The 20,585-nt window shown below is 55.4% G+C and overlaps 5 protein-coding genes across 5 annotated transcripts; 2 read left to right on the forward strand and 3 right to left on the reverse strand.

The window, feature by feature from the left end:
* Positions 1 to 1,249: 1,249 nt before the first annotated feature.
* On the reverse strand, positions 1,250 to 4,295 carry CDEST_11280 (Putative translation protein, beta-barrel domain superfamily). Its single transcript, XM_062927436.1, has 4 exons — positions 4,165 to 4,295; positions 3,525 to 3,985; positions 1,718 to 3,462; positions 1,250 to 1,658 (listed from the first exon to the last, which is right to left on the reverse strand). Exons 2-4 carry the CDS (start codon positions 3,874 to 3,876, stop codon positions 1,602 to 1,604), a joined length of 2,154 nt encoding a protein of 717 aa, XP_062783487.1. The 5' UTR covers positions 3,877 to 3,985; positions 4,165 to 4,295; the 3' UTR covers positions 1,250 to 1,601.
* Positions 4,296 to 4,564: 269 nt separating this feature from the next.
* On the forward strand, positions 4,565 to 6,981 carry CDEST_11281 (uncharacterized protein). The gene is made up of 3 exons (XM_062927437.1): positions 4,565 to 5,103; positions 5,157 to 5,191; positions 5,247 to 6,981. Exons 1-3 carry the CDS (start codon positions 4,924 to 4,926, stop codon positions 6,946 to 6,948), a joined length of 1,917 nt encoding a protein of 638 aa, XP_062783488.1. The 5' UTR covers positions 4,565 to 4,923; the 3' UTR covers positions 6,949 to 6,981.
* Positions 6,982 to 7,674: 693 nt separating this feature from the next.
* CDEST_11282 (Putative helicase, P-loop containing nucleoside triphosphate hydrolase, SNF2-like domain superfamily) lies at positions 7,675 to 11,058 on the forward strand (the record flags this gene model as incomplete). Its single annotated transcript, XM_062927438.1, has 2 exons — positions 7,675 to 10,614; positions 10,675 to 11,058. 2 exons carry the CDS (start codon positions 7,675 to 7,677, stop codon positions 11,056 to 11,058), a joined length of 3,324 nt encoding a protein of 1,107 aa, XP_062783489.1.
* Positions 11,059 to 11,418: 360 nt separating this feature from the next.
* Positions 11,419 to 14,821, reverse strand: CDEST_11283 (Putative SH3 domain, VHS domain, ubiquitin interacting, GAT domain, SH3-like domain superfamily). The gene is made up of 6 exons (XM_062927439.1): positions 14,248 to 14,821; positions 14,005 to 14,165; positions 13,134 to 13,910; positions 13,003 to 13,075; positions 12,706 to 12,948; positions 11,419 to 12,647 (listed from the first exon to the last, which is right to left on the reverse strand). Exons 1-6 carry the CDS (start codon positions 14,288 to 14,290, stop codon positions 11,857 to 11,859), a joined length of 2,088 nt encoding a protein of 695 aa, XP_062783490.1. The 5' UTR covers positions 14,291 to 14,821; the 3' UTR covers positions 11,419 to 11,856.
* A 674-nt stretch (positions 14,822 to 15,495) lies between these two features.
* On the reverse strand, positions 15,496 to 20,149 carry CDEST_11284 (Putative HORMA domain superfamily protein). Its single transcript, XM_062927440.1, has 3 exons — positions 18,586 to 20,149; positions 18,424 to 18,525; positions 15,496 to 18,353 (listed from the first exon to the last, which is right to left on the reverse strand). Exons 1-3 carry the CDS (start codon positions 18,808 to 18,810, stop codon positions 15,882 to 15,884), a joined length of 2,799 nt encoding a protein of 932 aa, XP_062783491.1. The 5' UTR covers positions 18,811 to 20,149; the 3' UTR covers positions 15,496 to 15,881.
* Positions 20,150 to 20,585: the final 436 nt, after the last annotated feature.

Here is a 20,585-nt window from a genome sequence, read left to right on the forward strand (position 1 = left end):
GTACCTACAAGTACCTTCCTACATACAGACCTACCCGGGGGTGGTTCTGTGCCCCTCTACGAGTTTCTTCAAGTAGCCGAGCGGCTCCATATTCTAGAGTAGGCTACCCCGCGCCCCATCGTCCCCCGTCCAATCAGCGCTGCTAGCCGTGCAGAGAGGCTCGCTCCCAACTTTGTGTTCCGACATTTTCCGGAGCACACAATTCCAACTTCCCTCTATCTGTTCGATTGTATCATCGCTGAGAGACGGGAAGATAGGAAAGCGTGCGGAGTTCTACAATAGCCAATACAATTATTGTTCAGGCCATACACGCTCGCGCACTCGATGTTAGCACAGGGGCTCCGGAGCCCACTTTGGCTGAACATTGATCCATTGTCGTGCTAATTGCTACCAGCCCAAGCCGGCCCGGGGGTAGGGGGGTAAAGGTAAGTTTTTTTCCCGGGTAGATTTACGAAAAAGACATGCCTGCGTTCCTTCCTTCGCTTTGACGATGATTGCCATTACGTACACGACCCTCGTCTCGGAAGCACATGTGACTGCCACAAAGCCTCGAAAATTCGATCAAGAGGGTCACCGACTCACTCAGCTTGCCCAGGCGCAGGCTGTCATGGGGTCATTATGTCACTTGACCGGGCAAGTTCAGTGTTCACCACGTTTTCCGGGGTAAAGATCGAGGATACGAGATTGCAGCGTCTTGTGGACTGGCCTGGCCAGCGACACAAATAGGCACAACGGTCTACGTACTGCTCTCAACCCACCACAAGAATTTGAGCGTCTCGGGATAGCCGTATTGGTATTACACACATTGAGACATTGCGAACGAAAAGGAGCCATTTGGTACGAACGTGAACTGGGACGCCTCCGTTAGGCCGGGTTCCCCTCGGCTCCGCTCCACTGCACCCGTCGATTGCCGTGGCCCGTCATATCTCGGCTCCACACAGCTTGGCTACCATGGAAGGTAGGTACCTAGGTTTCCGTACCTTTCCAAGTCCGGAACGAATGAACTTGACTTGGACGCAGGACCCTCTTGCTAACTCACGCGAGAATATCTCGGAACATACGCCTGTGCTGGGGACACCGTTATCGCCCTCTCAGCTTTCATCACTCCTTCCCCGAGAACGTCCTTATCATCGGGATAACTCGGAAGACCCAACATGTTCAGGCAGTCACTTCGCAATCCGACCGACAATCCTGATTGCTGCCGTCTCGACCCGCTCACACACATTCAGGGTCAAAACGTGAAGCCATCGTCATGCGCATGTCTTGTAGGGTTTGAGATTGATTTTTGGTTTTACATCCATCTTCCTATCCTCCTGCGAAATGCACCAGCGGTCGGTCCTGTCATGCCGAGTCTGTCGTGTCGTGGCCCGTCCGTGTCACGGCATTGCCGCCTTCACCCCATGACGTCGCCTTCGCCCTGTCCTCTTTTTACACCATTCAAGCCTATCTTTATGCATGCTGGCCGTGGTCCAGAACATATTCATTCTTCCTCGTTACCGCTGCTGAGCAAATGCTTTTCTGCCGACTGCTATCTCCAAGACACTCAGCTCGATCCTCCCGCCCTGAGTCGGCTCTATGGTTTCGCGTCATCTGACTTCGATTTAAGACGTTTCATCAGTGATCAGCTTCGTGATCTTGCCAATGGCAATGGTTTGCCCCTATCCCCATGTGTTAGCCAACAGGTAAGCAATAGTGAACCCGCCACAGCGAAACGAACCTGGTCTCTGAGGGTGAAGCGACCCATTTGCGGGTAGTCCTCGAACTTCTCAATGCACACCGAGCCGGCACCACCAATGACTTGCAGACGAGCGATAATGCTGTCGCCCTTCTTTGCGTGCGAAGGCGGCAGCTTGCTCTTGCGGTTGGTACCCTTTTGCAGCTTGTGCAGCAAAGCGGCGAAAGTCACTTCTTCGATGGCGGCGTGGACGTGCAGCACGCAGTTGAACCCTGCCGACAAAATGCTCTTCAGCTCCAGGATGCGGATCTGCGCCTCAAAAGTCTGCACGTTGTGCACCAAGCGCTTGGGCGAGCACAAGACGAATCCTGGCATAATGTCTTCCTCCTCAATGCCTCTGAGACGGATGCGAACCTGGTCGCCGCACTGCGCAACCTGCACCTCCTCTTCAGTCTCGCCGTAGATGGCCGAGGCATCCACGCTCTGCTTGTTGGGCATCATGACGAGGGACATGCCCTTCTTGATCACACCCGCCTCAATCTTGCCCTCAATCATGGTGCCCATGTCGCGGTACTTGCCTGAGACGGCCATCATGAAAGGCGCGTTGACCTTGCGCTCCAGAGCCTTCATACCGTCGAGGTACTCAAGCAATGAGGGACCATCGTACCAGTCGGCCGTCCCCTTGGGAATCCTCTCCTTGATGTTGATCGACTGCTGGGCGGCGACGGGGATGAAAAAGACGTCTGTCTTCAGGTTATAGCCGGTGCCCTTGAGGAATTGGGACAGCTTGGACGTGCACTCCTGGTATCGCTCGTGCGACCACTCGACAGTGGCGTCGTCCATCTTGTTGATGGCAACAATCAGCTTGTTGACACCCTGAGTCTTAGCAAGCATGGCGTGCTCTCTGGTCTGGCCACCACGCTCGAACCCGGTCTCGTACTCCCCCCTACGGGCGGAAATGACCAATATACCAACGTCAGCCTGCGAGGCGCCACCAATCATGTTGGGCACGTAGGTCTTATGGCCCGGTGCGTCGAGAATACTGTATCGTCGCACCTCGGTCTCAAAGTAGCCTCTGCCGACCTCGATCGTCTTGCCCTGGGATCTTTCCTCCTTGTTCAAGTCCATGACCCAGGAGAGGTACCAAGACGGGTTACCGAGTTCCCTGGCTTCCTTTTTGTACTTTTCCATTGTCCGCTCGTCAACCATTCCCGTGTTGTAGAGGATGGAACCGCCCAGGGTGGATTTTCCTGCGTCGACGTGGCCGATAAAAATGATGTTGACGTGCTCCTTTCCGTAGATCTCCTTGAGGGTCGCCTCATCAACGTCGGCAGTCTGCTCCTTCTGGACGGCATCGACGTCTCTCACGGCAGCCTTCTTGTCACCCGCGGAGGGACTCGAGCGGCCGGATGAGGGAGAGGGGGAGGTCTTGCCAGACTTAGTGGTGGAAGCTCCCGTCTTCTCGATCGCTTTGGTCGCCGTAGCCTTGGCTCCAGCCTCGGCGCCAGCGGCCGCCTTTGTAGGCTCCTCTTTCTTCTCTTCTTTCTTAGGCGGAACAGTGCCACCGATGGAAAGGACCTTGGCTTTGGGCTTGGGAGCATCGCCGCCGATGCTCAAGACTTTGGCACCGCCCTCCTTCTTTACTGTAGGCTGAGACTGAGGCGCGGGCACATCGGAGCCGGATGCCGTGGCATCAGCCGGGCGCTTGGCGATGGTAGGGGCGGGCTTAGGCTGGGTTTGTTGTTGTTGTTGTTGCTGCTGCTGACCGTACTGGGGGTAGCCCTGGCCTACAGGTGATGCCTGTTAGTGAGGTTGCGATGGAAAGGGCCACATCCTATGTAGAACATACCGTAGGCTTGCTGATAGCCCTGCTGGCCATAGCCACCATAGTTGCCCTGTCCATATTGGTTGAAGGCCTGTTGGCCCTGACCACCATACTGGGGGAAGCCACCGGCACCAGCAGCACCAGCGGCACCGCCGTAGCCCTGATTGTAGTACTGCTGGTATTGGGGAGCGTAACCGCCGTATTGCTGACCGGGCTGGAACGCCTGAACTCCAGGGGTGAAGGAGGACGCTCCAGGACGGAAGGCGCCGGCCTGGGGGTTTTGCTGCTGGTTGAGGTTGAGCTGTTGCTGGGCTTGGCGCGACAGGTTATCGTCCTGGGCCGAAGGGTCGTCTTCCCACGAGTTGAGGTTCGACATTGTGATAGACTGCGGCGGCGGGGCAGATACAACGGGCTGTCGAGAAGTGAGGCAAGGTAGGTAAGTGGTGAAGAGCGGAAGCGGGATCGGGGGGAGAATGCGGTCAGAGCTGGAAGTGGGATGGCACGTTAACGAGATGCGCCCAAGAAAGATTTAAAGAGGGGCTGGAGGGTTTATTTTTCCCGCGGCGGCAACCCAAGCAGGACGTGGAACAGTGGGAGGCGAATGGGAAAAAGGATGCGCAACAATGGGAAGCAGATAACCCGAGTTGGGCTCTCCGTGACTCACCTCTTGGGCTGACGCCTGCCACTGAATCACTGATTGTTAAGGTCTCTTCTTTTTTTGGACAGTCAGTCAGGTTGCCAGGTTTTTACGAAGCGTTCTGCGGCTTGTTGATTTTTTCAATGATATAACGCAGCGGCTCAGGTTGTGCTAGCCAGCAGCGTCGAGACCCGACAAACGTTTTGAAGTGCGTGCCCCACTGCTCGGCGGGGTTGTTCGCTTCCTACCATGGTGCTTCGACGCTGACGTCGCACTGTCCACATGAGTTAGCCTGGCCAATTGAGGGGTAATTTTGCGTGCCCAAATGGAGAGAGCACATTGGCGGGTGCACGTGAGAAGCGCGGGACTGGGCTGACTACCGCTTTCGCACTGTGAATGATGGACCAACCGACCCGCCCTTCCTCCCCTCCACCAAGTCGGGCACCTGCGACTACATACCTTACCTAAGGTAGGGAGGTAGGCAATCGGCAGGCTGGGCTCCCACTCCAGTATTGCAATCTGTAGTGGAGGAGGGCGAGCGGCTTCTGTGCCTTGCTAGGGCCAACGACCCGTCACCGTCTGGGTTCACCTCTGGCAACCTGCCTGAGGTATCCCGGTCAAAAGACAGCCCCATCAGAGCCAGCTGCAAGGGTAGCCAGGAGGGTCCTCTTCTTTGTCTACTCTTCTCCTCGGGATACGAGCACGCAAACGGCCTCGCCTCTTTGCTGGCGAAGAACTCTACTCACGGTCGACCTTCATCAATACCAGAATGAGGACTGAACAATCATGGATGCCTTACTTGCTAGACTGGGAGCCCAGGCAATGAATATGGCCATTAGGTCCGGCATTGCCTTGACCTCGACCTATGCCTTTTCCCAATGTTCGCGCCTCATGAAGACTGTCGATGACAGGGCTGTGCGGTCGGATATCAAGCGGCTCCAGAAGAGGCTGGATAGCAAGATCAAGGTAAGATGTCAGATCCTTAGCACCTTGTTTTCCTGCGCTAACTCAACTTGCAGATCGTATCTCCTGCGATAGATCTTATAGAGTTCAAGTACATTTACCATCCCTTCGACACGGATTGGTACCGTTTGCTAACCGCTACTTAGGTCCGGCAGAGGCAATGCCTTTTTGGAATCGGCTTTACCTCTGGCCAAGAGCCTTCGGCGGAACATAGTGGCTCTCGGACGCCGCGTAGAGCAGGCAGCCCAGGCGGGCGAGGCATGCAACGAGTCGCCACGACGCAGTCTTGATTCTGAACGGTACCTTGAGGAACTTGGTGCAATCATCGAAGATATGAAAGACCTCCTAGCCCAGCTGGACAACGACATTCCCCTTTTGCACATGGCCATATCCGCATCAGGGGAGAGCCTAAGTTCTGCCATGTCTCCGAGCGTATCACCGTCACGGTTTTTGCAAGCGGGTACCTTCCTTACATACGGGGACAGCCAGTTTGCCGTCGATCCTTCTCGCCCGGTGCAGATCGGCCCCGTCTTCACATTGTCCGTCTACATGCTGTTCCTAGGTCACGCCTCAACGACCATCGCTACGCAAACCGGACATCAAGGACAACATCCTCAACCCCAGCACACGCCGCAAAAGAATCCTCTAGGGGAGGCACCGGCGCCCTACGGTCTTGAAGAGGGGGAGCGCAAACCCTTGTGGCAAGAGGTCATTCACAAAGCCAGGGTGCGCTTATGTCGCACCCCGATAGATCACGTGTTCGATCCCAACAAGGGGTTTCGACCGTCGGGAACTGGACCCAGCAGCTTCACCGAGTCCCAGTTCTACAAGTCGACAGCTCATGGTATGGGCCCGCGCAATGAGTACGCCTATCACCTCGAAATCATTGAGGATTTGGACGATGGCCGTGCCCATGACGACTTGGATGCCGAGGCTGGCCCATATGACGATATCAGACGCGCGGGCATCCGCGAGTCTATTCCAGTTCATCAGATATCCAAGATGTTCTACGCCGATACCGGCCGAATCCTCAACATTGGCGACGGAGGAACGGACAATAACCCCGTCCTATTGCTAAAACGAGACCTTCTTGCGAAGCCACCGTTGAAGGTCCAAGAAGAAATGATGGACTGCAACGAAGAAACAGAGTCGATTGCGACTTCTGAGCCCGGAAACGATGAAGTGCTAGACGAGCAGGAAGATATCGACCGACAACTCCGAGACGAGAGCACGGCACTGGACATTCTGGAGGAAATGCCCACAAAACCAACCCGCAGGGGGTTTCCTAGCCACTTGGACCCTGAATGGATTGCCGTGGAAGTTTTCGAAGGCGATGACGATTTAGAGAGCAGTGAGACTGAGGACGAAGATCTTGGAGAGGAGGTGCATAGGTTGCCCGTGAGCTCAACGCCATCGTTAGCAAATGCTTCTCCTAGAACAGACCCCCGCCGTCCAAGAACATCCCTAGATACAAGACTCATGACACAGATTCGGGACCTGTCACTGCAGTCTTCGCCCTCCGCCAAAAATACAGGGCCGGCCGCGTCGATGCAGTCACTCTCTCAGCAACTGACGAATCACTCTAAGGACAGCACAGAATCGTTTGTTGCGAGATCGCCATTTGGCGCCGTCGTCACATCTCTTTCCCTCATGGAAATGTTGATCAGGCTGACAATTCTACAAGAGTTTCAGCAGGCACCGCACCTGACCATGCATGACCATATACTGAACTTCTTCTTGGAGGAGTCATCAACAACAGGACTGACAGGGGAAGAGCGGTTGAGGGCGAGGACGGAAGCGAAGCAGCGTGTTGGTTTCGATCCATACACTGATACCCCATCTAATTGATAAAATTCGTAGAAAAAAGACACGAGTGACCCCATAGCAATCGAACAAGTTGCGATGTGCGCCATTTGAAGTTGCTGACATGTAACCTAGCAAGCATAGGGGGGCTCGGTCAAAATGAGGACAGTACCTAAAGTGCGGAGAAACATTTTGCACTGTACACAAGCTTAGGTAAGGCCAAGCATTTATCTCTAAGTGCCTAACACCTTCCCCGTGGCTTCGGGCTGATTGGTTGGTTGCCTGCCGGTTGCTGGGGAGAGTTATGTCATTGGTGAACGGTACAAACAAACTTGCATTTATCAATCCCAATGTAGCACAATCCCCGAACTATCGCGACTTTTACCACTTTGCTCGTCTTGAGCTTTCCCACGATTCTGCCCTGAGTAGGACTGTTCAATCAACAAAATTCAAGTTTCCTGGCACTATATTGATCTCCCTCATAAGTGAGAGTGACTTTGACCGAGTTAGTACAGCCCACATTTGCTTTTATTTTATTTTTTAACCCCCCCTTCAACAAGGGTCAACACTATCTAACCCTTCCAGCACAACTTATCAGAAGATCAGGCGCCGACTTCGCGATCCCGCCACAGAAGGGGGAAGGGAAAGAAAGAAAGGCAGAACAGGCGACATCCTCCGACCCACGTCTCGACTACTCCAAGTCACTGCGCAAGCAGCTATTGCTACCCGACAGTCCCTACGAAGACCTGTCACAGCGACATTTACACAGTCATGGTCAATCAACGGAGCCCCGTGAAGGGCCCGTTGCGCTCGATCAACCCGAATGAAGAATCGCAGTTCTCGGCTGGGCGCGAACTGCCAAAGACAGGTACCCCTACCAAGGAGCTTCATGGTGTCCCTCGCGGACCATCGCGGCCTGAATTCCGGGATTTGTCTTCCTTCGACCCCGATGCCCTCACAGCCAGATTCGACACACTGCATGTATCAACAACGCCAAACTCCAAGCCACCTGCAGCGGTCCCAAATATGTCTGCGCGACGTAGTCAGCCGGCCCAACAATTAACCAGCCCTGACTTGGTAGAGATAACCCGGGACGACTTCAAGCAACCGCTTCGACCAGGCCCTAGGGGCAGTGACACGAGTTCACAAGACAAATCGATACTGCCTTCCGATGCTCTGGAATCTTTCTTTTCGGATACCAAGCGTCACGATCATTTTCACCCGTCCTCACACCAGCCGGTTTTCGGCCATCCGACCAAGATCTTGTCGTCTCTTAAGCAGAAGGCTACAGGTATCTTCAACGAACGAAGATCTCGGCCGGAGCATCACAGAGTTCAGAATGTGGCCGTGCCATCTGTTCCCCTATATCAAGACAAGAAACCGGACCCTCGCACTTTGTATAGCTCCATCGGCCCCGACGCCAACCCCTCCACATACAGACCTCCCGGCAAGTTTGGAGAAACCGAGTTCTATACCGACCCGGCAAAAGCTTCGGCTGACCTGAAGGCTCTATTGGAAGGGGGAATGGAGTCAGACGAAGAGGAAGCCCACAATAGGGAAACCGCGGAGGCTGTTAACGACGGCAGTATGGAGGGTCTCAAGGTGAAGCTCCTACCACATCAAGTTGAAGGTGTTGAATGGATGCGAGGCCGTGAGCTCGGTCCGGTCAAGAGAGGCAAGGTTCCCAAGGGCGGTATATTGGCAGACGACATGGGTCTAGGCAAGACCCTCCAAACCATCTCTCTAATTCTCACCAACCAGAAACCCGCCAAGGGCGAAAAGGGGTTCAAGAAGCATTTTGAGGGCATTGAAAAGACAACACTGGTGGTTGCGCCCCTAGCTTTGATCAGGCAATGGGAGTCTGAGATCAAGGAAAAGGTGGCCAAGACGCATGGGCTCAATGTCTGCGTTCACCATGGGCCCCAACGCACCAAGCGATTCAAGGACCTGGCCGCCTACGATGTAGTTGTCACCACATACCAAGTCTTGGTCTCTGAATGGGGCCACTCGTCCGAAGACGAAAATGGCGTCAAAGCAGGATGTTTTGGCCTCCATTGGTGGCGAGTCGTACTCGACGAAGCACACACCATCAAGAATCGGAACGCAAAGTCGACCAAAGCCTGCTACGCACTGCGATCTGAGTACCGGTGGTGTTTGTCAGGAACGCCGATGCAAAACAACCTGGAGGAGTTGCAGTCCCTCATCAAGTTTTTGCGGATTAAGCCTTACGATGATCTCAAGGAGTGGAAGGAGCAGATCGAGAAGCCCCTGAAGAACGGCAAGGGACATGTTGCTATTCGCCGCCTTCACAGTCTCCTACGATGTTTCATGAAGCGTCGGACCAAGGACATTCTCAAGGAGGAGGGAGCCCTGAACCCTGGTGGCAAGCCAACGAAGGAGGGAGAGAAGTCAAGTATGGGCTTCAAGGTCACCGAACGCAAGGTTGTCACTGTGGCTACTACCTTCTCCCCCGCCGAGCGTCGCTTCTATGACAGATTGGAAACCCGAGCTGATGAGAGCATCGAGAGAATGCTCAAAGGGAAGGTCGACTACGCTAATGCCTTGGTCCTTCTTCTGCGCCTCAGGCAAGCTTGCAATCACCCAAAGCTGCTTGAGGGTAAAATTGACAAGGATAAGGACGCGTTGTCAACAGACACATCCAGTAAAAACTCGTTAGCTGATGTCGACTCTCTCGCCGACATGTTCGGCGGGATGGGCCTTGTCACCAGGACGTGCGGTATCTGCGGACGCAACCTTCCCAAGGACGTCGCTGGCAACGACAGAGACACCTGCCAGGAGTGCTATGATGATCTGGCTTACTTCAAGAAGCATGAGACGCCAAAGAGGAAGAAGCCTAAGCACAAGAAGGATAATTTCAAGCAAGTTGCTAAGAGGGCTGTGCCAGCCGAAGCTGAGGATGAGACCCCATACAAACCCAAAGCACGCAGGCCGAGAAACAGGAATGTTGTTGTCGACAGCGACGACGAAGAAGCAGACGGCAGCTGGCTCGTACCCGAGGACCAGCGTGATCAACTGCGGTTGGGTAAGGCCGGTGGCGAAGAGGATGAGAACGCAGAAGGTGGTGGTGACTGGATCGGGCCCGACGACTCGCAGCACGATTCTGAGGACGAGGAAGACGGCAGCCAGCTTGACAGCTTCATTGTCAAAGACGACGACACCAAGCATGAGAAGGACGTGGAAGGGAGCTACGCCTCGGATGATAGCCTGCTTTCAATAGCAGCGATAGCATCGCAAGTCAAGGAGAAAAGGCTCAAATCATCGCAGTCGTCTCGTACTGAATCTGAAACCGAAACCGGATCGGAAGGAGACACTGGCGTGGATGAGTCGGAGCTCTACTCTGATGACGACACGAACTACAACCCCAATGGCCAGGTATCTCAGATCTTAGCCTCTGCCAAGATCCGACAGATGATGCAGATCTTGCACAAGGAGGTTGAACAACACAAGTTTATCGTCTTCTCACAGTTTACTTCCATGATGGATCTTATTGAGCCCTTCTTCCGCAAGGAGGGCTTCAAGTTCACTCGGTACGACGGCAGCATGAAAAACGACGAGCGCGAGGCCAGTCTGCACCGTCTCCGTAACGACAATAACACGCGCATCTTGTTGTGCAGTCTCAAGTGCGGCAGCCTGGGGCTGAATTTGACGGCAGCCACTCGCGTCATCATCCTGGAGCCCTTCTGGAATCCCGTAAGTCCCCCAGGTTGTTCTCTTTCTGTCCGTCACGGCATCAGACTGACAGGACTCTAGTTCGTCGAAGAACAAGCCATCGACCGAGTCCATCGTCTTACTCAAACCGTCGATGTCATCGTGTACAAGCTCACTGTCGAAAAGACGGTCGAGGAGCGGATTCTCGCTTTGCAGGAGAAGAAGCGCCTGCTCGCCGAAACGGCCATCGAGGGCGGCATGAAAAAGGACGCTTTCAAGCTCGGCTTTAAGGAGATCATGGACCTGTTTCGCCGCGACGCACCCGGCGCGGGCCCCCGTGGCGATGAAAGCTACGTCGAGCCGTCTTCCCGCACCACCTCCGCCAGGCCCAGCAGGCAGGGCTCCCCCGAGACCAGCTTGCTAGTCGGCAAGGCTAAAAAGGCGCCCAAGAGGACAGAGCATGAGATGTTTGGTCGGAGATGGTGAATGATTAATAACCTGCCGATACGGGGCACTTGATTATTTTTGAGCAAGTTCTTCATTCGATGAGGCTTAGGAGGCAGCAGTCTTTAGGAGTTGTGATACATGAGCACGCCGGTCTCCGTCTCAAAACCTTTGGCATGAAGACGTGACACTGTGGCGTCATGGCAAAGGGCGTTTTGTTTTGTTTTTATGGAATGAGTGTGAAGAAACGAGGGGTTCCAGAAGTTACCTACCTATTCACCATTAAAAACTGTTTGTTGCAACTGCCCACATCCCATATGCAAATGTAAGGTGACAATCAATCGGCGGTGGCGACAGTGTTTCATTCGCATCCCAATGTAATGAAATGCATGATACTATTTCGGTATATTATATAACCTCCCCAACATTGGCTTCCTTCTGTCACGGAGTGCGCCGCCCCCGACCAACAAACCGAGTTTGTCTGCCTATTCATATTGGGTATGAAGATCTTCAGAGTGCGCGTCAGGCTAGCAACTACACAATACAAGACTGCAAGGGGTAAAGCGAAGGCGAATGTGCTAAATGTCCCCAAGGAAGGATGAATGAAGAAAAAAGTAAACGATCCCGCTAGCATCCGGAAATGAATGTTTGTTACCAATCAATCAGATAGCCTCCCTTCTACCCAACGTCCCCTTGGCCGTTTACCAACGCCAGGTCACGACTTGAACTTGGCCCGTCGACACCTAATGTTTTCCAGTGGGTTACTGTTGACCATGACGAAGACAGGTCCTCGATCGGGGGTTGAGGTGTTCAGTCGCTCTCCGGTCATTGCGTCGCCATCTAGTACACGCCGCTCTGTCGATAGTAGTCCGCCGCTGGCGGTGCACTCGGCCCGTCAGTGGAAGGGCCTGGCGGCACGTAAGCCCGGTACTGCGGTTGCGATGGGCTCTGGCTAGGCAGACCCTGTCGCGAGTCATACGAAGCGCCGCCCGGCTGCAGAGGAGGCGGCGTCAAGACTTCAGGCCGTCCGGGACCAGATATGGGCGGAGCTGGAGCTGCCCCAGTTGGCACAGGGGGCGGCGCCTGAGTCGGGGCGTTGTTGTAGTTGTCCTGACTTTGTGCCCCCGGTGGCTGGTAGCTATGGTACTGTGGTTGATGGGTTGGTTGAGAGGGTTGTCCGGCTGGCGGTGCTGACGGTTGGAAAGAAGATGGCGCAGGCACGGTCGAGGTGCCTACGATAGGGCTGCTGGTGTTATACGAGTCATCTTGGGAGTAGACAGATGATGTGTACGTCGCGGCAGAGTTTGGGTTGTGACTAGCAATGGGCGAGTCGTAGACTGAAGTCGCCAGCTCCTGGGCGCCATAGGTGCTCTGAGGTCTCTGATTTGGAGGCACAGTGTAGGCAGAATACGCGTTGACTGGCGGCGTAGGCGAGGTGTTGATCGGCGGCACCTGGGCTTTTCCGGTGGACGCATGTCGTTGGTCACGCGGGGGATGCTGATGCGGCTGGTTGTGAGGCGCGATGCCTGCCGATGGGACCTCTGCACCAGCTACGTAAAACGGAGCAGGCGTGGCCTGGGCGGGACGCTGGAAATTCGGCGACGGTGTGGACTGGGGGTATTGCGGTTGGTCTATGTACAAAACTAGTTAAACCCGATACACTTGACGAGGGCAATCAAGGTAATTCACCTTGGGGTGCAGGAGTGTAGTATCTCTGCTCCTGCGGTGGCTGCTGTTGCTGCTGGGGAAGTCCCTGAGGAGGACCCTGAGGAGGATAGCCTGCTCCCGGTCCGCCCGAGTATCCGCCAGGGCCCGGTCTCGTCGCGTATTGGTGGTAGCTAGGCTGAGGAGGGTGCGACATGGAGGATTCCAGCAGAGACTCATAGTCGCGGCGAGCCTTGATAAACTTTTCGTTCAACTGCGTGAAGTCATCTGCATCTTTTTTAGTAACAAGTTTCCAACGAAGTATGATTCATGGCAACCTACCCTTTTTCTGCGAGTACTTCTCAATGAGTTTGATCAGCTTGGGTCTGATGGCTAGCGTCTGGTGGTAAAGTTTCTGCGTGGCCAGACTGTTAGTACGATGCCGGTGAAGAACCTTGCACGCCTCATCTTACCGAGATCTCTTCGTTATCCTCCTCTCTCGGCGCCGGGTTTGACGTGCTCAACAACGTGAGGAGCTTCTCGACGTTTTTGATCTCCGCAAACACCTCGGCCTCCATCTGGGCCTCGCGCGCCAACTCGTCCGGGGTCGGATCCGTGAGCTTCTCGACGTAGTTGAGGGGGAAAATGCCCGTCTTTCCCTTGAGCGAGCCGCGCCACCAATCCTTGTAGACGGACTCGAGAACGGCAATGACATCGCCCTTTTTGAACTCCAACTCGCCTGGTTCCGTGGGGACGAAGTCATACAGTGCTCGCACCCTCGATACTGTAGCAGCTGTCGTCCCTGCGGGCACGGGTGTTGATTGAACCTGCGGCTGGGCAGCTTGCGCCGACGAACCTGGGGCAGCGGGAGATGACGAAGCGGCAGCGTTGGACGCAGCAGGTGCCTTCTTCCTCTCCTCTTCTTGCAACGACAACTTCAACGCCATCTGCAGCTCATCGTCCTCCTTCTGACGATCCACCTCCGTCAGGCCCGTCTTCTGGGGCGCCGAGGGAGCCTGCAGGGTCGGGTTGCTCTGCTTCAGCCGGAAATATGCGTCGTACATGATGCCGAGGTCGGGGTCTTTGCTGAACATGTCGGACCACTCCTTCATGCGCTCGAGGATCTTGGCCTTGACCTGGTTGTGGGTGTTGCGGTCGTTTGCGAGTTTCAACATGGCATCGGTGAAGGCCCGGCTGGAGAGCTCACGGTGCATGTTCTTGCCGCAGTTCTGGCTGAGGGCGTTTGCGAGCTGTGCGAGGGAGGGCCATGAGGTCAGCGAGGGTTCGGTACACTTTGCATGGTGCCAGCGGCGGGCGGGACGCATGGCAGGTAACCCAACTCACCTCGAGTGTGTAGAGCTGCACATTGGCGTTGCGGTGCGCAAGACGCTTGATCATGGCCTGGACAACATCCTTGGGCCCATTCTGGTCGCTGCCTACGCGATCGCAGACCTCGATGATAGCTCCCCAGTCTTCCGAGGTCAAATTCTCGTCGGTGGCCTTGGCTGGATGACGCAAGACACATCCGTTAGCAAGGCTCTCTCGGGACTCAGACAAAAGTGATGTATTGGGCCTCAGCCGACGTACCGACGCCCTCATCAAAGGGACCAGCTGCGGCAGCTCGGAACATGTTGGGCAGATGCTGCGAGCGGCTGCGGATGCTCTACGTTGACCGTTAGCCGAGGAAGAAGGCGAGCCTCGGTCGATCGCTTAGGTATATTATGTCGACTTTTTGTTGTTGTTGTGAGTTGTGGTGAAGCTAGAAAGTTGGGCGACTCGACAAGAAATGGCAGTCGTGCGTGAATGCAAAGGTGTTGCCGCAACGAGTGGTGGGATGCGTGCGTATGCGTGTGCGTGTGCGTTTATGGGAAGGTGGAAGTGCTGGGACAGAGCGAAGGTGGTGGATGTAGGCCGGTCGGTCCTTGGAGTAGGTAGGTATGTAAGCTAAGAAAACCGGTAAGTAGGTAGGTAGGTAGGTAACTGGGGAGGTAGGCTGAGCCTAGGTAGGTAGGTAAACGAAAGGGACGGTGCAGGACAAGGCCACCTGGGTTTACTCCAGTCAGTCATGGGTACGTAAGGCACGCCTGGCAAGGTCGAGTTGAATGCCCATGAGGCAGCGTGTACAGGTATCCGCATTGAGGCAGTGAGTGGGTGACAGACATGACGGCGATGGATACCTATGAAGGTGGATTAAGGGGGGGGGGGGCACTTGACTCCTAGCTAAGTAGGTACCTCCAGGCCCTTGGTGACTAGCTTGATACCCAGATACCAATATCTATGATGAGGGGCGGGGGTTGGGCTGGACGCCACAAGTTTCTTCCCACGCCTTTTGAGTGAGGAGAGACTTGCTTGCTCCTCCACCTTTAACCCAGAACGCGCGCTATGGAATCCGAGAGAGAAGAACCCCCCGTCGTCATCGTCAACCCGCTAAGGGGGCAGGGGGCTGAGCCCGTTTCGCCCACGAATTACGCGGACTTTCCCCCCAATCTTATTACGCACCGCCACACTTGGTGGATTTCATTACACGCAAAGCATCTCCTCACACCGAACCTCCAAGAGGCGTGCGTAACCAACTGCGTGGGCGTGCTACTTTGCAGCCCAACATGACTGCAACTCGAGTAGAGAGCTTGTTGTATCGTCGTATTAAAATCTTCTTCATCCATGTGCTTCATTCTCTTGTCTACGTCAACATCTGGCAGCTCATTACGACATTTCCCACGCTTTACTGTGTTCAGACCAAATCCACTGCATTGGACTACTAAACATTGCCTTCCTTCACATATCACATTAACAAACACGTGGTTCACCGTGTTGGACTACTCTGGTGCTGTGTACATGACAGTTCTTTATGCATTCTCTATCGTACCTGCCTAGCCGTAGTGTCAGCCCCCAGCCTTCTTTGCCGGCTATGGTAAAAACAAAACCAAGTCTTCTCATTCCCATGCCAATCCAACGCCGCGAACCCCTATCCCGCCAAACTTCCATGATGTATATTCTTGTGTAATGGGAAGCAAATCGATTCTCGGGGCAGGTTTTTCTTCTCTCCTCGTAAACTCTTGTGCTTCGGGTCATTGGGGGCTTCTGGACCAAATGCGCGCCTCTTCAGCGTGATCTCATAATACCACATGGGAAAATAAATAATGAAAATGTATGACTCTTGGTCTTATTGGCCCCCTTTATCATGTCGTTCGCGAAGGCCATCATTGCATTCCACTCTCCGCTCACCAGCCTCGTCGGCTAATGCCACGAGGCTCAAAGTCGGCGCGACTTCCCGACCCAGACCCGACATTACCGCCGCCTCGTCCCTCCTCCAGGCTTCTCCGCGACTGCGCGTCCATCTCTGACATGTCAAAGAGAAGGGGCTCCTCGTCCATCAGGTCATGTTCACCACGTCCATAACGGCCGCTGGAGCCTGTGAAACTGCCCCTTGATGACTGAGGCGGGGTCTGACCCCGTCCACCCGACGATGGCATGCCGGCATACCGGCGTCTGCCAAAGGGTGAACTGGAAGGGGCAACAGCCATCAAGCCACCGGGAGGCTTAGAGCCTTCCGATGAACCCTGTCTCATCATGTCCGCCGAGCCCGAGGACGGTACGTCCGACACGGGTTGCAGCGATGTGCCAGACCGGCGAGCCGACGACTCAGCTTCAGCTTGTCTACCCAACAGCATACTAAGCGTGGGGGGCTCGCGGTCTTCCGCGCCCAAGCTGATGCTGCGATTCGCAGCAAAGGCGAGGTCGCCGTCGTCGTCGTCCACCATGGCGCGATTCTGTTGAGCCACCGAGCTGGATCGTCGCGGATGTGTGCCAATTCTGGGCGAGATGGGAATGTCGATAGCTGTAGTCCCATCCTGGGTAATGGTGTCTTCCCTGGGGAGCTGGGTGTTTTCCGCACTCGGGTTTGTTCGCTCGCTCCGAGGTTGACTTGTGTTGTAGTTGATGATGGAGTTTTCGCTTAGGCGAGAAGGCACGGCAGGCGTGTGAGGGGTATGGGGAGACAAAGGCTTGCCTGGCGAAGAGGATACTGACACGGACGCTGGCGCAGCCATACTGGGGACGTTCGAGAGTTGTCGGCTAGATGAGCTCGATGAGCGCTGCATCTGCATCGACGAAGTCATGGAGTCGGTCAGGGCATTGTTCGATTCCTTCATAAGATGGAATCTCGAAAGCTGAGCAACCGTCCGGTTCGTCGCTCCCTCACCCCTTTTGCCGGACTCAAAGCTCTTGAGCGTCTTCTTGCTATCGAGAGCCTTCAGGAAGTCGGAAATCTGGTCATCGTCGGTTTGCAGAGACCCCGAACTGCCTCCTCCACCCGCTTCGGCCAGGAGACCCGAACCAGGCTGAGCCACAGACGAGGAGGAAAGGCTCTGTCGTCCGCTGCTGCCCTGTTCGTCATCGCCGGCCTTGCTGGCGCCACCAAACGACAGCCGTCCCTTGCGATGTGTGAAGCTGCTACTGTAGCGGCTGGTGGAGGATGGCCGCGGCGAACCTACCACGGCTGTCTCGGCGGGCGGGGGACCGCCTCGGAGAGAAGCAGGCATCCCTGCTGTCAGAGATGTGCGGTTGCGAGGCTGCGTGAGGGCGTTGAGAGCCGCGGCGCGGGAGACGGGGGATGCAGGGGATTCGGAATCCAACATCCGTGGAACGGGTGAACCGGACAGGGAACCAGCTTTGAAGGGTTGAAACGAGACGGACGGCCGGCGGCCAGTGCTACCGAAGCCCTTCATAGACGGTCTCGATGCGAGGCCGGCAACAGGCAGGGAGCTCGGCGGGTTCGGTACGTTACCTGTTGGTACGGATGACGGTGGCGAGCTTGTGTCGGAACCGGGGGGTCTCACGGCTTTAAGGGCAGATATAGGACTGGTACCCAAGGGGCCATCGCCGTGAAATGTTGAAAGACTGCCGTATGTCTGGTGAATGTCCGACAAATTCCGGCTCCGTCTATGAGACGGAAGAGACCCTACCTCAGGGTCATTCCTTCGGGTGCTCTCCCGCCGTTGAGGCAGCGATGGTTTGAAGAAGTTCTCGTCGACGCCCATGAATCGCGAACTCAGGAGCGCCTCTGAATCATCCACCCGGAAGTTGCATTCATTTCTGTAGGTCACAGATGCATAAAAGCGGCCGACGGGCACCTCCAAGTCGCCAAAAACGTAGTCGGTCACAACATCCGGCCGACCGTCGTACAACGGATGCCTTAGCCGGTCGAGGCCGCCAGTGTCTGGCTCGCCGGTCCGGATACGGCACCGGGGTTCCAAAGATGGGTGGACGCCTTTCGTCAAAGAGGTCTGAGAGAACTTCCAGCCGGGAAGGATCCTTGTCGCAACAAAGAGTGACCGAAAGAAGACAATGCTCTTTTTGTAGATGGTCGGCAACGTTGGGCCAAAATCGTCCAGGTCTGTAGTGGGTATTGTCTTCAACTCGATGCGCCACCTCTCCAGAACCACCTCCGTATTTCTTTTCGAGGGCACCGGGCGCCCGTCATCGCTCAAATCAGACGAGTTGAGAGCTTCCATCACGTCCCACCTCTTTCCATTTTCGTCGACGATGACCAAGCTCTGGCTCGGGGTCAGGCGGGAGGTGTCGAGATACGTTTCAATGATGAGGGGTAAGGGCTTGTTCTCGAAGCTACCGCAGTTTCGCCAAATGCGAAGTTCCTCTTTGAAGTCATCGAACTCTTCCGTCTCAATTTGAAACTATAGGCAGACAGAAGATCAGTAGGGGAGCGCGAATGGCAGAGCAGAGGCGGCTAAGGCCGGCACTCACCCACTTATTCAGCTTCTTGTTGCCGGATCCACGAGTTGTGTATATGGGCTTCAGTTTCATACGAGATTGTAGAACTAGCGATGCGGCCTTGGTATGGAAATTCTGGGCAGAGTTAGCCCACATGCTTGACTGAAGCGCTCCGCAAGTTCTCCCTCAACCTACCTGGATTATCTGATCCAGCTTTTTGACGGCATCGGCGGACACCGCGCCCGGTGGCGTTTCGGCAGTGGGTGATGGTGCAACAGAGTCGCGACCAGAAGCTCCGGAGCTAGCTCTATCACGAGCACCAAGGATGCCTTCCCTCGGATTGTTCGTCCGCGCGGGATTCGTTTGGGGGGCGGAAGCGGGGGAGGAGACCCGTGGGGCGGGTCGAGCTTGTTGATGCATCTTGTCTCGGGATTGCAACCAGTCCCAGGGACAAGAGAACAGACTTCGAGGACCTGTTTTCGTGGGCGCCGCGGCGAGTGGGATAGGATTGCGGTGCGGTGCAGGTTCGCAGAAGAAGAGGAGGCTCTAGGCAGGATGCGGGAGGGGATTCGCGATGTCGACGTCGGGGTGGCACCGAACCTGCTCATCCATCCTTCATGACAACAGGAATGGGTGACCCAAGACGTCGATGTCTCTCGATTCAGCAACGTTTGGCCGCGGAGGGTGGCTCGGTATGGCGGAGGGAGAGTGAGGCTCGATACGGCGCAGAGGCCAGCAGCGGGGACACTTTGTGGAAATAGGCACTGCGAGGCAGGTAACGGCGGGCAGGGCAGCGTCAGCGTGGAGACGATGCAGGCAGGCGGGCGGGCGGGCGGACGGGCGGGCGGGGAACGGAGCTTCGATAGCGATGGCGCACAAGCAGGCCAAGGGCGTTGCGTTTGGTTAGCAGGCAGAGAGGCAGGGCTGCAGTGCGAAAAATGGAGGAGCTAGGCGGTGGCTTCGACCATGGCTTCTGGTTGCCTCGGATGGGTGTAGTCTGGAGAAGGGGACCTTTTGCGCAAGCCCAACAGCAGTAGTCCAGACAAGTCGCTCCGGAATGCGCGACTGATTGTGGGATTCGGGGAGAAGACTTGGAAGAACAGAGGGAGCTGGATATACAGAGTATGGCGTCTTGTGGCAGCCGAGTCGGAGGTTATCGGCCTTGTTATCATCCGCTCTTAAGAGTTGAGCCTCGTGATGGTTGATAATTACCCTTCCGTCATTGAGTCACCTGCTTCGGGGGCAAGTGTGCTTTGGGCGGGAAGCAGGCGGTGTATATCTCGTGTTGGTTGACGTTCGTGGGCAGTAGGGGGAAACCAGGGGGAGGGGCATAGACTAAAGATGGCGCAGAGGCAGAAAAGATCAGACGGTATAAGCTGACTCGAAAAGAGAAAAAAGCGAGAAAGAGAATGATCCGGCAGCAAAAATTAGGGGAAAGGGACGGCAAGCGGAGGAGAAGAGGAAGAGGAGAGCAGGGGGTTGGGGAGAGGGGGGGCTACTGTATGTCGATAAGACGCAATGGTCTAATGCTGATGATGTAAAGCGAGGACAGGAAACGGGCGAAACAAAGGGATTGTTGTCTGGGGAATTTGCCGGGTGACACAGGAGATGCGGAGAAGGTGGATGGGATGGGAAGGGAGAATGGAGAGCCAGAGAAAGAGAAAGCGAGAGTGAGAGTGAGAGTGAGAGTGAGAGAGGGATAGACAGACAGACGTCAGGCGAGATAGGTAGACAGAAGCAAGACCGGGTAGGACAAGACGAGGCAGCGGATGACATGGATGTAGTGTACCGCAGCTGGCCCAGGTCCACTGGTCCAATGTGGTTGGGTTGTATGGGTAGGAGCAGCAGCAGCAGCAAGACAATCAATGACAGTGGACTAGGACTGGGTTTGGGTCTGGGTCCTGCAGCGAGCGGCAGCGCATCCGCAACCGCACCGCCCCGGTACCCCTAACAAGCATCCGCAGGTTGAGCTGTGGGCATGGGGGGAGGGGAGGGTTGGGATGGGATGGGATGGGGAAGAGCAAGGGTTATCGATTGGCGTGTCTCTGTCTTCTCTGCCTGTCGTCGAGATAGGGAGAGAGAGGCACCTACCTACCTACCTAGGTAAGGTAAGTAGGCAGAAAGAAAGTTGCAAGTTCCTCAGGCACCAGACATCATAGACACAAACACTGGTCACTGGCTGCAGACAGGAAACC

The sequence above is a fragment of the Colletotrichum destructivum genome, chromosome 7 (genome assembly GCF_034447905.1).
Source record: "Colletotrichum destructivum chromosome 7, complete sequence".
Classification (NCBI taxonomy): domain Eukaryota; kingdom Fungi; phylum Ascomycota; class Sordariomycetes; order Glomerellales; family Glomerellaceae; genus Colletotrichum; species Colletotrichum destructivum.